Consider the following 15,665-nt stretch of genomic DNA (forward strand, 5'->3'; position numbering starts at 1 on the left):
GAATACGATTTTTAAAAATGTATTGAATTTAATATTATTTTAGTTTAATACCTCACCCGTGCGAAAGAATTCCCGAAAATATTCTTTTACTTGACAAAGATATACCTCCTTATGCTCCCAACGAAATTAGAATCTTTACGGATGGTAGCCTGCTCGACGGAAAAGTGGGAGCGGCATTCGTTCCTTTTGAGAGTGATAAAGAATTACCAGGCAGAACATTTAAATTAGATAATTTCTGCTCAGTTTTCCAGGCTGAACTACTCGCAATACGAGAAGCTCTCGAATGGTTATTAAAGAAACCACCAGAGAGATGGGTTATTGCAAAAATATTATCAGATTGTCGTTCGGGCGTTCAAGCTATAACAGATACTCGGTCGGTAAATCCATTCATTGTAGATATTCAGAGTAAAATTAAGCATCTAAAAATAAGAGGGATGAACATTCAAATATGCTGGATAAGAGGACATGCTGGTATCGTAGGAAATGAGAGAGCGGATGAACGAGCAAGAGCCGCAACTTGTAAAAGAACGGCACCTTTCTTCTCAGAATTTCCCCTTAGCTTTGCTAAACGCTGTATAAAACAAAATACGCAGCAGCGTTGGGAGGATCATTACCGCGCTTCTTCTGCAGGTAAAATCACTAAAATGTTTTTCCCAACGCTGGCTGATGCAGCAAACTTCCGTCATCATCACCAAAGTACTTTCGAAACGACCCAAATTTTTACCGGACACGGAGCTATGAGAAGTTATCTATATAGGTTTAAATTAAGGAATGATGACTATTGTCCATGCGATGATATTTCTTTACAGAGTATAGAACATCTGTTATTTCAGTGCCCATTTTTCAGTTTGCAACGCCATAATCTTGAAGCAGAATGCAGGAAAGATGGAATATCCTTAACAGATATCCACACTGTAGTAAAAAGTAGTTATCACGCGCCATTGTTCTTGAACTTTGCAACAATGGTGATTGGACTCATAAAGGTAATAAACCAAAATCAGTGATCGAACATCCCATTTCCAAGACAAACAAAAAACTTTTTTTTTCCGAGTACCTTAGCCTTGTACATGACACGTAAGGCTACTAAATACAGGGGTCCAAATATATTTAAAAAAAAAAAAAATATTATTTTAGTATTACCAAATATCCAGTAAAAAAAAATAAATGTTTAGAAATTATAAGGAATGTAAGGAAAAAATCTGATTGAGATCCACAAAAAACAAATGCTGTTTGTAAACATTCAAAAACAAACTTTTTTATACACAAAAAAAACAACATCGTTCCATTTTTTTGTAAATGCATTCTCCTCGAATGCAACCCCGGTAGATCGATAAATAAGACATTTATGCTCCTTACTTATTTTTTACATATTAGATTGAAGATTTTTATATCTACGAACACGCACAGCGCAAAGATCGATATTTCTCTGAAAACCGCACGTAAATCGGTTAAGCCGTTTAGAAGAAGTTCAGTGACATCACACGTACATAGGAATTATATATATATATATATATAAAGATTTGACATTGAGTTCGACATTTCAATATTTTCGTTTCGTCATTGGGTGATTTGCTGTTGCCCAAAGCAAAGTTTAAAAAAATACAATATCACCAGCCGTATACATAATTTTTCTGTACGCGTGATGAATGATTAATATTAAAATACTGAATTTAAGTAGGTACCTAGGTACTTGTTTATGGTTGAATTCTAAAACATAAAATAAATATTTTATAAATATGGAATTCTTTTTGCCAATTTCAAACTCTGCTCTTCTCACTAACATGGGTGCACTTATGTAGGAATACGATTAGTAAAAATGCATTGAATGTCAGTTAATATTAATTTAGTATTACCAAAAATCCAGTAAAAAGAATTAAATGGGTAGAAATTATAAGGAATTTAAGGAAAGAATCTGATTGAGATCCATAAAAAAAGAATGCTGTTTGTAAAATTCAAAAACGAAAAAAATATACACAAAAAAACAACATCCTTACATTTTTTCGTATATGTATTCTCTTCGAATGCAACCCCGGTAAAACGATAAATAAAAGATTTATGCTCCTAACTTCTTTTTTACGTATTAGATTGAAGATTTTTATCTACGAACACACGCAGCGCAAAGATCTACATTTCTCTGAACACCGCACTTAAATCGGTTAAGCCGTTTAGGAGAAGTTTAGTGACATCACACGTACAGAAGAATTGTGTATATATATATATATATATATATATATATAAAGATATATAATATATCTATTTACATATTATTTGTCCAATCGATACGGACGGTGTGTACCATTCGGCTTAAAAAAAAAGTCTTATTAAAAATACATCTGCAGCTTAAATAATAAATCACGGGAATCACAGTGAACGTTCGGAAAATGATTCCTGAAAATGTTCAGAAAATGAGATTTTGTGATTGTGGAATTTCCAAAACATCATAACTTTTGAACCAAATGAGAAAATTTGAATCTATAAAGAACGTTCGATAAATATATAATTATTATTTTAATAAGAGTATATATTTAAATAGCGTATCTGAGACTGTTGATATTTTTTTTGCATTAAAACTAACTAAAAGCAATTTTACGACAAAAGTGCACTTTATGTTTTATTCAGGTATAAAATTGTCGGCCTCGTGAGGTAATGGTCAGCGCGTTTGCCTACCGTGCAAAAGGTCTCGGATTCGATTCCCGACGGGGTTGATATGAAAAATTTATTTAAAAGGACGGTTTAAAAGGATGTTCACATTAGAATATTTCATAGTCCCTGGAGCGTAAGACTGATCATCTTACCTTCATGTAACGAAAATGATCAAGATACGCTGCGATTGGTGTACCAGTGCAGTGCCCCATGCACCATTGGGTGCGGAAAGGGAATGATAATTATGTTAAAAACGCTTATTGCGATTATTTCTGAATTTTCAACTTCAAAACGGCAAAAAGTGGACTCCCGCGTTTAATTCTCTAATATATTATGTAAATAGTTAGAAAAGCTGCCCGAAGAAGCTGTCTGTAATCTGGTAGCCTCAGCATCTTTGTGCTGAAATAATGTGATCCAGAAGTACATTATATGCACTTCATTGGATTATGAAAAGAGGGAAGGGAATTCTTCTCACTCAGATTGTATTTAACGAATTATCAAAGCAAATTATTCTACCAAATCCCAAAAGGAACACTCCCACACTACCAGAAGTCAAACTAGAGGATGGGTCATGGGGTCTATCACAAACTCTGAATTCGGGCAAAGAAATTTCAGGTTTCTGGGCCCCAAAATATTCAATATGTTACCCAAAAATTGCAAAACCATAACCCGGATTCAATTTAATTTTTTTTTTTTAAATGGTTACTGGGTTTAGGTAAAAAAATTCGGAAAATTTACTTACATTCAAAATACATTCTTAAATAATATATTAATAATGTATAACTGTATAGTAAATTAATTAGTAAGTAGTAAGGTTAATGTTTATTTTTGCATAAAAATGTCTGCCTTAAAACAGGTTGTACCTAGTTAGGCAGACTAGACATGATCCAGATAAATCTATTACCTAAGTGTGTACGTAGTAGATAAAGTAATTGTTATTTTTGTTAATAAATAATGATTATTATTATTATATATATATTAGAACTTAACTATAAGCACCTGCTGACGAACTGAATTTTATGCAGTTCAGAAGGACTTAATAATTTTGATAAATAAATAAATTAGTGGACTAAGTCTATTTTTTAAACAAAATGCTAACAAAATATTTTTTTCATCATCATCATTCCCTTTTTGCACCTAATGGTGCATAGAGCACTGCATAAGTGCACCAGCCGCAGCGTATCTTGATATTTTTTTTGTAACATAAAGGTAATATAATCAGTCTTACGCTTCAGGTGCCAGTCCAGGGACAGTGAAAAATTCTTGTGTAAAAACACCCTTTTAAATAAATATTTCTTATCAACAGTGTCGGGAATCGAACGAGACCTATGGCAAAAATATTTTTTTAGGAATATTTCACTATAACGAATTTTTCTTGGCAACATCGAAGTCGTTCTGATTTTAATTAAAGCATTGTTTTAAGGGAAGTAATTTTATTTTAATTTCTATGCACAATTTAATCAGTGTTTCATAGCCAGACCGCAAAACTACAGAGGAATATTCCCAGTGGTAAACTTTAAATAAAAAAAATAATAAAAAAATAATTATTATAATAGGAAGGAAATAAGACTTTTTGTACAATTTAAAATTAATAAAGGTGTATGTTATACTGTCGAGTAAAAAAAACTACTTATTTCTAGCATAAAACTAGAAATAGAAACATAGAATAATCGAACATAGGCAAAATGGCGAATGTCACTGAAATCAGGCAATGACAGGTCATAAGCCCTGTAAATGCCTAGACTTGAAATAAAATGTTATTTTTCTCTGTTGTAATAACTCGAGGGGGTTGAATCCAGTTCTTGTCTACAATAATTTAGACAATCTCAAAATATCGTTGAAAATGTTTTTTGAAAAACTTTTTCAGGAACCAAAGTTTTTATCGGAATAATATTTTATTTTATAGTTATTTTTTCAGAAAAAATGTTCAGTTACCATTTTATATCTGTTACTTACAACATAATCTCTATCACAATGGATCGTAAGGTCATAAATTAATCATTAAAAGGTTTATTGGTAATAATTTTATAAAAATCACTTTATTATTCTCATGCAGCGACTTGCAAATCAATACAGTGATGATTTAGATGTATTTTATACCACGCCGCTGATGATTAAGTCCTGCGTTTTGAAAAATAATTGATAGTAGAAAATTCAAAGAATGATTAGTTCTTTACTTTTGTTTTCACTCTTTACTCTTGCGTTTTTAATTATTTTATAAAATGTATTATTATTTAGGATTAATATTTATATATACCATGATGCATAAAATTCAGAATAGTCCAGAAACCGAATACGAGCATCAAACAGAAGGCGACTAAACTACTCATAAATGAGTAGTTTTACGTTTTGACCCATTAGTTTCTTTGTAGACGTCGCTCAGTACGCAACTCCTGATTTGCATTCAACTTTGCCGTGTTGTGTCCTTTTAAAGTGTAGTAATACTGGTAGGATCTCAAAGAAACAGGGTGGGATCACATTTCGTGTGTAATTAGCAAATGAATGTGTAAGTAGCAAATACATTACTTAAAAAATTATATTATTTTTCCATCTGTCAGATCGCCGAAGAAAACAAAATGAACATTTCGTTAGTGTTGCCAGGGTTGCCAGGCTCATCTTACGAGAGAACTAATGAAAATTGGACCTCGGATTAAACAACTCTGTGGTCGATATTTGACCGACATTATCTTTAAAACATCAAATATTATTTAACATGATATATGAATAAAATTTGTTTTATATTTTAAGTTCAAAGTTCATTAATTCAATTACTCTTATTAAATGACCCTATACTTATCAACTCTGTTGTGAAAATCAATATTTCCAGGGGCACAATAATTTTTAGAGACATAAACAGATTGTTTTTTTTACCTTATATTTGTATTATGATTATATTTATATAATTTATTTTAAAGTGGCCACTTAAACTAGCCAATGACAGATCATAAGCCCTGTAGATGCCGAGACTTATATATTACCTTCTCTAAAATGTTCTTCACCTCTGTTGTAATATCCTTATTAATAATTATGTTAACTGCTATTTTCTTTAATTTACCTTTATTTTATTTAGGTAAATATTTATATTTGTTACAGATGTAATATTTTCATTTTTTTGATGAATACTGTGTACCATTGTATACTTATTTCGATGTTTTAGTTCTTTTTTAATATTATGCTATTTTATGTTGTATTTTTATTTCACTGGTTTTATTGTAATTATGGAAAAGGTTCATGGAACCGAAAAAAAAAAACTTGTGCAATGCACATACTTTTTATCTCACCAGGTAACGATTTTTTATTAATATTATCATTTATTTAACAGATTTGAGATTTATTATATTTATAGATAATTTGATTGATTAAAAGTGTAAAGATATCAAATCCATAAATTGAAAATAACAATAAAAATATTTGTGATAAAATTCAATTTAAAAACGTTCACACCGTAAAAGTATGTGCGAATTTAGTACAAGTAAGCACACATAATAATTTATACATAATTTTTTAATACTTCGTAAATATTTTTAAAGGATGTTTTGAAACATAAAAAAAATAACCCACAGACTGAAAATGGTGACAAAAATATTATATTATATGAGTTTACTTATATTCTTACTCGTAAACTGGAATTCAAAGCTGAAATAAACAAAAAATACGATAACCCTATCGATTTAAAAGATATTACCAAAATAATCAATCGAGATAAATGATTTACGGTAGTTCACAATTATTCGATGTCAAAACGTATACACACTTAAAAGGGTTAAATCAATCGAGCAAAAATAACACTGTTTTCTCACAAATAATGCACAAGAATCACAACCGAAAATATCGTACACTCTTTCGTACAAAAACACACCGACACGGGGGTTCGAGTTCACTTATTCGGACCGGAAAAAACAAATAACAATAATGTAATAATGTAAAATGTCGTCAGAAACGTAGGAGGCGGCGGGATTCTGACGGACGACGCTAGCGCCGGTGGCGGGAAAACGACTGGTTCGCTGGTTCCGCCGGTCGCTCATTGGAGGTTGGCGGCGGAGATGGACACAGGCTGCGCGGAAATCGGTGCACCCGTATACGGGGATAAGCCTGCGCGCGCAGGTGCGTTGATACGGACTCGCGACTTTTCCGATAATAATTGTTTCACACTGCATCATCATCGTCTTTCACTTTCCGCACTCGACGGTGCATAGGCCACTGCATCGGTGCACCGATCGCAGCGTATCTTGATCATTTCTGTTGCATGGAGGTAAGATAATCAGTCTTAGGCTTCATTTTCCAGTCCAGGGGCTAGTAAATATTCTAGTGTAAGAACACATTTCCAAATAAATATTTAATGTCAACCATGTCGGAAATCGAACCCGAGACCTCTTGCACGGTATGCACACGCGCTAATCACTACACCACAAGGCAGACGACACATTTGCACTACATACATGTTAAACAACAACAGTTTTAACAGACAATGCTGTCTTGTCCTAGCTTCGGACCTATTGTTCTAGTGTGAATAGGAATTTGAAGGACAGCACAATGACCCAACCATTCAAATTTTGTATTTACAGAAAACAAATAAATAACTATCCCTTTGAAGTAAATATAAACCTTGTACATTACAAGCAAGGTAAAAAGAAAATAATGCAACTCACATATTTAAAAAAAAAAAAACGACGCCAATGAACAAGCGAAAAAAGGTTGATAAAAAAAAAACACAATTAATAAACTATTCCATCCATTGTATTTTAAGCCTCTTAGTATGTTACAAAAAATGATTAAATAATATAAAAACATATAAAACATCTTAAATTTAATATTTATCGACATATTTATAAAGATAATGTTTAATTGTGAAACATGCTGAAATGTAAAATTTGAGCTACCACGTCAACGTACCGAGGTTAGTACGGGGCGCGGTCGCACCCTTCCAAAACGGGTAATTTTATACCCGCTCCTTACGAATTTTCTTTACAGAGAAACCCTAATGCTGCGCCAGACGGTTTATATTCGTTAATCTACGATTTTTTAAAAAGACAAGTATACTTTATACTTTTTAGTAAGCAAGTCCTCTTTTTATTCTTTGAGACCTTTTACCTATCGATGGTTAAGGCTGTAGTCTAGTAAAACGCACGAAAAGTAAGGAAATCATACGATTTTGCCATTATAAAACGAGTTTTTTTTTCAAAATCGCGTATTAAAAATAAATAAATTAGCATTAGAAAAAAAATTTTTTTTTAGGTATTTATTTACTTAAAAGTTTTATGTAAATAGAATGTAATTCTTTCATTCGACTCTCTAAATTTAGACTAAGAATCTGATAAAAAGTAAAGAAATCATACGATTTTGCCATTTTCAAACGACGCGCCGTTCTTTCAAAATAGCGCTATTAAAAAATAAAGTAAATAAACATTGAATAAAAACAATAATTTTCTAATGCATTTCTGGTAAAAAAAATACTTAAAAGTTTTATATTTTTTCGGCCGCCGGATTACGCCTCTGAAATTTAGACTAAATTAAGGTACAAAATTTTTATTAAACTAAGGTACATTGGTACTCATATTTCTTTCCATTATGTTGTATCCAAACTCAACACAGGGCTATTGGCCTCATAGAGTTATGGATACGTTTTTTTGTAATATGTATACTGACGATACTGTAATGATTTTCAATGAAAAAATTTGGAATGATGTTAATAAAGTGGCCAATATAGACTTAAAAGTTTTTAAAGAATGATTTGTTCAAAGTTACTTGACAATGAATTCAGAAAAAATCCACTACCTTGCATTTACATTAAACTATATAAATAAACCTTAAATATCATGACAGAAACTGCGGGGACCATACAAACTGTCCTTCTCAATGTGTTCCCTTGATCGAAAATTCTAATAAAAAAATCTGGGAATAATAATCGATCAAAATATCAAATGGAAAGAATAAATAGATTCAATGTGCAAAAGACTAAGAAAATTATTCCACATATTTTTAAAACTTAGAGGAGATTTTTTATTGTTTTAATAGTGATTTTTTTATTTTTAAATTGAATAATATAATAGGTAAGAGAAGAGGTATCCTATCGACGGATCAATTGAAGACAGTTTATTATGCTCTAGTAGTCAATTATTCAATATGCAATAGTTGGATGGGGAGGGGCTTTCAACGCTCATTTAAGACCCCTAAATGTTTTACAAAAAAAATTATGAATAATACTATGTCATCCATCTTTCTTCTTAACTACCGAACTTTTCAGAGAGTTTAATGTTTTAGAGTGGAGGATATTTACGGAAAGTGTTGTATGCTTCAGGTGCATAAGGAGAGCCTCCCATCGGACCGTATAACGGGAAGGTTAAGAATAGGATACCTCGCTCTGCAGAGAATAAAAACTACTGTACTGTAAACTAAGTACTGTTTCATATAATAATTATACTAATGGTTTGATTTCCATTCACGGTCTTTGAAAAAGTTCCAAAGGTTTGTTCCATAGGAACCTCACTCTACATCTCACTGTTATGCGGATGACCATCAAATCTATTTTTACTGCTCTCCTCAAGATATAAACAATTTAAAAAATCTGTCTGTGTGTCTCAATGCGTCCAAACCGTCAACAACTGGATGTCATCAAACAGACTCAAACTCAATCCATCTAAAACTGAGCTTCTATTGACAGCGACAAAAAAGCGACAACACCTTTTAGACCAATCTCCAATTTCAATCACAGGTTGTGATCTTACCCCTAGTACAAATGTTAAACTACTGGGTGTTCATTTAGATTCAGATCTTTCTCTTCATTCTCAGGTCAATAAAACGGTAAGTGCTGGTTTCTTCCATCTCCGACAGATCAAATCCGTGCGGAGAAATATTCCTATGGATCTAACTAAAGCTCTTGTAAATGCTTATGTCGTTTCGTGTCTAGATTACTGTAATATAATATATGCAAATATCCCAAAATATCAAACTAATAAACTTCAATCTGCTTTCAATGCAGCAGCAAGGCTTATTACGGGAGTAAATACAAATATTCTCACATCTCACAACATCTTCGAGATTTGCACTGGTTAAAAAGCCCAAAGAGAATAAAATACAAGCTGTGCTGGACAGTATTCAAATCCCTTCATGAAATGGCTCCAAAATACCTATCGGACCTTTGTATTACGGAAAATGCATGTCTAAGAAAATCTACTCTTAGGTCAGCATTTGATTCAGGAAGAGGAAAACTTGTCAAAATCCGGCACTCCCCAAACACTAGATTTGGAGATCGCGCTTTTGCCGCCGCCGGCCCCTCTGCCTGGAACCAATTGCCTTCAAACTTACGAATCATAGACAGTCCCAGTCAGTTCAGATCCCAACTAAAATCCCACTTCTTTAGACTATCATACCCTCAATTTTAAATCTGGAAATATCATATATCACTTAAGTTTAGTTAGAATGTAAGTTTAGATATACAATTGTAAAGCGCCCTTGAGGTGATTTTTTACAAAAATGGCGCTACATAAATCAGCCAAATATCATTATTATTATTATTATTATTATATTACATGAAATATATCCGATACGTGAGAATAAATATATCCGAGTTCCTGGAGTCTGCTAAATACGGCATTACAAGTATACACTGTCCGTGAATAGTTGCTACAAAACAGTGGCACCTATCTAGTAATTCTTCCAAGAACCCTAAAGTTGATGAGAAATAACAGTTTTGGGCAATCCCATATTGAATTTTTAAAAACTTTACAAAACTGCATCATTAAGTCAAATCTGCATATTTCGAGTTAACGTTTTTTGCCAGTATACCCACGATATATGAATGTCCCAATATTAACTTGTATTGAACTCGGTTACAAAAATCCGTTTCCATTACGGTATATTTTATTAATTCAATTACATCAATTTACAGTATTTTGTACAGTTAATTAATTTAGCAATAATATAGCGTCTTACCTTCTCTCAGGGCGGCGTCCAACCGGTGGGTGTCGGCGGCCAGGGCGGCCGCGGCCCAAGACAGTGCGGCTAGCCAGGCCAGGAGCGCAGCGCTGGCGGCCAGCACAGCAGCGCGCTGCCCCCACTGCTCCGACCGCGTTTGCGTCGAGGGGGCCTTGTTGCGAGACCTGCGAGATCTGAAAACAAATCAAATAATGAGGAAGTTCAGTGGTTCTTTTTTTAATTTTATTTGTTAATAGACTTAATTAATTCAAGTAAATTAATAATAATAAATTAAATTAATTCAAGTTATGATGTTGCGCCTTGAATCCGCAGCCTATATTATGCAGGTTATGTACTATAGTTGTATTATATATTATAATGTGAAACTGTGTGACCAATGTTCAAAAGTAGATATATTTTGAATAACATGTTTTACATTTACATTTCTAGTAATATTATAAGTTTAATTTTTTTATTTGTTTAAATTTAATGTTGTGCACACAGTGCTATGTTAATATAAATCTAGACAATATTACGAACAAAAAATAAACCTAACACAGCACCAATTACGCACACAACACAATATATGAAACAACTATCTAACAGTACAACAAGATGTAAGAAAAATTTGTGCTTTGTGTGAATTTACTAGCGATTGTGTTTTTATTGTTGTGAGTATGAAATGTAGTGCGTGGAGTGAGGTGTATGGAGTGATGTGTATAAGATGTGGTGTCTATGTAGTGTGTATTCTGGTAGTACCTAGTTTAGTATTAATTGTTTCTGTTTATTTTCAAAGAGGCTAAATGATACTAATATTACAGTAACTTTAAACTTTGAAGTAGGGCACACATAAGCAAATTCCCTTATGTGCTCCAATAATAACAATAATAATATTAGTAATACTAAACATTAAAATCTATAAGACTCATCTTCCGTTTGTAGCAGAGAGCTGAGTCGTTATATAATTAGTTATTTTATGCTATGTATAGTTTTTATGTGACAACATTTACAATAACAATATTATGTGGAAGCCTCTAATTAGACTTTATGATATGTATTTATAGTATAATTGTATCTTATAAATTTATAAATGTCTGTTGGCTTTCCAATGAAATAAAATAAAATTAAATTAAACAAAGTCAATTTTTTTTTTCAATTTTTATATATCGTATTATCAGCGCTACGATTTTTTAAAGATTTGTATTTCTAAAATAACTCCGCATGAAACGTCAGAGGTTTATTTCCGCTTATTCTCATTCAGTTCTTCCCATTGGTCCAGAAGCGACAACCAGAAAACTTCCATAGCTCTCAGATCATAGGTTGATTCTCATGAACCAGTGACGTCATTCGAAGTAGTGCGTTTTTATTATTTTTTCCGTACATTTTCAAGAAACTTTGCTCTACAATTTAATGCTCTAATTTTTACCCCGCGCAAGAAAACATTTTTTGTATCCAATTTCCCGTGGGGCTGAAGTTCCTCATTGACGAAGACAAAGAGCCATACACGAGTAATTAATTGGCAAAGGCTGCCCGCTTATAATGAGAAAAATATACATACATATATGCAACGAGTTTTTCTGTGTTATCATGCCCTGTGTTTGCATTTTTTACCAACTTTTCGGATCGCATTACAAAATCCATCATTACGGTTAATGTTATTTGTGTAGCACACAACCTGATCTGATAAACAATAATTTATTATTCATTTTTCCCTTTCCGCACCTAATGGTGCATAGGGCACTGCATTGGTACACCAATCGCAGCGTATCTTGATCATGTTTTGGTTACATGAAGGTAAGATGATCAGTCTTACGCTTCAGGTACCAGTCCGGGGACTATGAAATATTCTAGTGTGAAATCACTAGATCCTTTTAAATAAATATTTCATATCAACCGTGTCGGGAATCGAACCCGAGACCTCTTGCATGGTAGGCAAACGCGCTTACCATTACCGACAACATGATAAACATTACTAATAAATCTTTTTTTAATATATTTTCAAGTATATTTATCAACATCGCGTCGGATCATGTCGGGGTCTAATGACGGTAATCCGTAGGATTTTTGTAGGTGTTGATAAGGGAGCTCCTACGCCAGTTGGGAGATGGCAGAAGAAATGATGTTAATGTTCGATATGTATTTGTTACGTATTAAATATTATACAGGACAGCAAGAGCTGAATCCAACTGGATGATGTGACTAGGTGAACACCGATCACTGAACCCTGATCTGAATGTTACCATACCCTGTGGTCCTTATAAAGATCACGGTATTTTTTTCCTGACGTCTCTATGGCAGGGATGAAGTTGGCGGGGCTAATTTGTCATTTGATTTCACTAATAAAAGTTAACGTCCTTTACGTAATAATGCTGGTCTTGTATAATATTGTCGGGTCAATGCAAAAGTCGCGAATGAGTAAAAACATCATATTGAGGTTTGAAGTTTGGAACTGATGTCATAAATGTATTTATGTAAATTGTCACTAAACTAGTTTCATATAGCTAAATAGTATATAAAAAACCTATTGATTAAAAAGACTGATGAAAAAATAAAATTATTTAACACGGATTTTTTTTCACATTTTGGCATTGTAAGATATGTTGGAAATGATTTTTTTATTATTGATTAATTAATAGAGTTACATGAAATAACACATGTTTTTTTTTTCTATTACAATCTACATTTAAATATTTAGTTAATCTTATAACTGTGTCAAAAGAGAGACTAGTTCTTGTGCTTGGAGAGTGACTTACACTGTTTATATAATAATAATAATATTCGGCTGATTTATATAGCGCAATTTTTGTAAAAAATCACCTCAAGGACGCTTTACAATTGTATACCTAAACTTACATTCTAACTAAACTTAAGTGATGTATTATGTTTCCAGATTTAACATTGAGGGTATCATAGTCTAAAGAAGTGGGATTTTAGTTGGGATCTGAACTGACTGGGACTGTCGATGATTCGTAAGTTTGAAGGCAATTGGTTCCAGGCAGAGGGGCCGGCGGCGGCAAAAGCACGATCTCCAAATCTAGTGTTTGGGAAGCGCCGGATTTCGACAAGTTTTCCTCTTCCTGAATCAAATGCTGACCTAAGAGTAGATTTTATTTGACATGTATTTTCATATGTTATAGTTATTCAGTAATTTGAAGTTACATAATTTCGAATATACACAAGAATTTTTTTTGTATATAAAATAAAGAGAAAAAACGAAAATAATAATTATTTGTATTTTACGTGGAGTTTTCGTATTATTTTTTTCACTTTATTAACATTAAAACTATTGAATAAGTATTAAGTACATAAATTGAAATAAAAAAAATCATTTAAATAATAATTTTTTTTACCAAAAAACGAAAACAAAAGATTAATAAATTACAACAGGGATGGAGAATACCTTAAATAAGGGAATATGGCAGTCTAGGCATTTACAGGGCTTATAACCTGCCATTGGCTGGTTTAAGTGGCCACTTTACACACTGTATAACATTCACCATTTTGCCTATGTTTGAACATCCATATTTCTTCAATTCTTCCATTTGTTGATTTTAGTGAAGTTAAAGAGCTGAAACTTTTATTGTTGTGAAGAGTTTCATCTGACTGAATTATTTCACATACTAGGCAACGCCTGAAAACAATTTTTCATTTTTTTTCATTTTATTTATTTATTGGGGATGTCAACAGTAATACATGTAACAAAAATATAACAAATAAAATATACAGAGAATAAAACCAATGACAGATATCCACAGAAATACATTAAATACACGTACAATACATACTAGTGTGTTTGTGTGAGTGTAAGTGAGTGAGAGGGTGGGTGAGTGGGTGTTATATTGGAATGAGGGTGGACATGTGTGTAAATATTGCATAAGTGTCAAGTGTCGAAAATATAAATATATATATAATATTAAGAATTAGAGATAAAATAAAATAAGACTTTATTATTGAATCTAAGTATAAGACAAAAAAGTATGATTTAAGACGCGCATTTTTAAACAATGCGTTATAGATAACATTCAATCAGAGGCACTGGAATCTCAAATTTACCATGTTTGCCATTTTAGCAAAGTAAATTAGGCAAACAAGGAAAAATGTATTCAATGCCAAAGTCTCGAAAGAAATATTTGTGAATTTGGCATTGCATAGGTGGGCATTTAGTCAGATTGGTAAAATGGTAGGTGGTCAGATCTTGGTCCTGTTACACAATTTCAAATTTGCCATTCAATAGTGTGTGCTCTATTTAAAATGAATTTTAGTGGTACAACTCAAAAATGCAAATTTGCAATTTTAGCATAGGCCCGACGATACAATGTGTTGTGTTCTAGATTTTTGGTAAAATAATTTGACGCGTCATCGATCTATGTAGTATCGATCGACAAACGACGTAGTTACAAAGTTTTTTTAATTCATTTTTTCATTCATTTCTGAGCCGCCGTACAATTAAATATTATTATTTATCTGAAACTATATTCTTGAAATCCTAACCTCCCTTCATTTCATTGTTTTCATTTTTTTAATAAAACTAAAAAAAATGTTTTTTTCCTGGTTCCTCTTCCTATTTCCTTCCAAACTCACCTGATTCCACATTCTTCATCCTTTAATATGTATAACATTACGTACTTTTATTTAAGTTTATCTGTGCGAGCCTTATCTCCCAATTGTAAAGCAGCTGCTATTTTTAATTAAGGAGATTCTAAACAAAAATATGAAACTAATTATTATTTCACAAAATGGTGTACAAAACAAAAAATAACTTATCTCATTTTTTGTTTTGTACACCATTTTAAGAAAAGGACCTAAATTATATTGTTATGGTATTTGTTACAATCAATATAGTGTAAAGTTTCCGCAAACCAAGTTTTGTAAAATGTCCGTTGAAAATATATGTAAAAATGGCATTTTTCAATAAAAAATTATAAAAGCGCCATCTATGAATAATTAGTTTCATATTTTCGTTTAGAATCAATTTAATTAGGTTTTTTCATGTACGTATCTTTTGATATATTTTGTTTTTAGTATAAATTATTGACCAACTGTTCTTTTAACCAGTCTGTGCTTTGGGTGGCTGGAAGATATTGCTTTTAGCAATAAGTCCGCCAAGG

The 15,665-nt window shown here is 32.3% G+C and overlaps 1 protein-coding gene across 6 annotated transcripts in view; it reads right to left on the bottom strand.

The window, feature by feature from the left end:
* Nucleotides 1–15,665, bottom strand: part of LOC148282847 (uncharacterized) — a 66,853-nt gene that overhangs the window by 48,995 nt on the left and 2,193 nt on the right. For 3 of the 6 annotated variants that reach the window (XM_088224445.1, XM_088224449.1, XM_088224448.1), the window contains exon 1: nucleotides 6,329–6,683. Coding sequence is in view for 1 of the 6 variants with exons in the window: in XM_088224452.1 (XP_088080578.1) it covers nucleotides 10,576–10,751 (176 nt within the window). In the remaining 5 variants the exon portion in view is untranslated. Of the gene's footprint in view, nucleotides 1–6,328; nucleotides 6,684–10,575; nucleotides 10,752–15,665 lie in introns of those variants that run through there. The other 3 variants (XM_088224452.1, XM_088224451.1, XM_088224450.1) reach the window with 3 other exon arrangements.

The sequence above is a fragment of the Micrasema longulum genome, unplaced genomic scaffold, assembly GCF_059751315.1.
Source record: "Micrasema longulum isolate JH-2025_06_02 unplaced genomic scaffold, ASM5975131v1 h1tg000284l, whole genome shotgun sequence".
Classification (NCBI taxonomy): Eukaryota; Metazoa; Arthropoda; class Insecta; order Trichoptera; family Brachycentridae; genus Micrasema; species Micrasema longulum.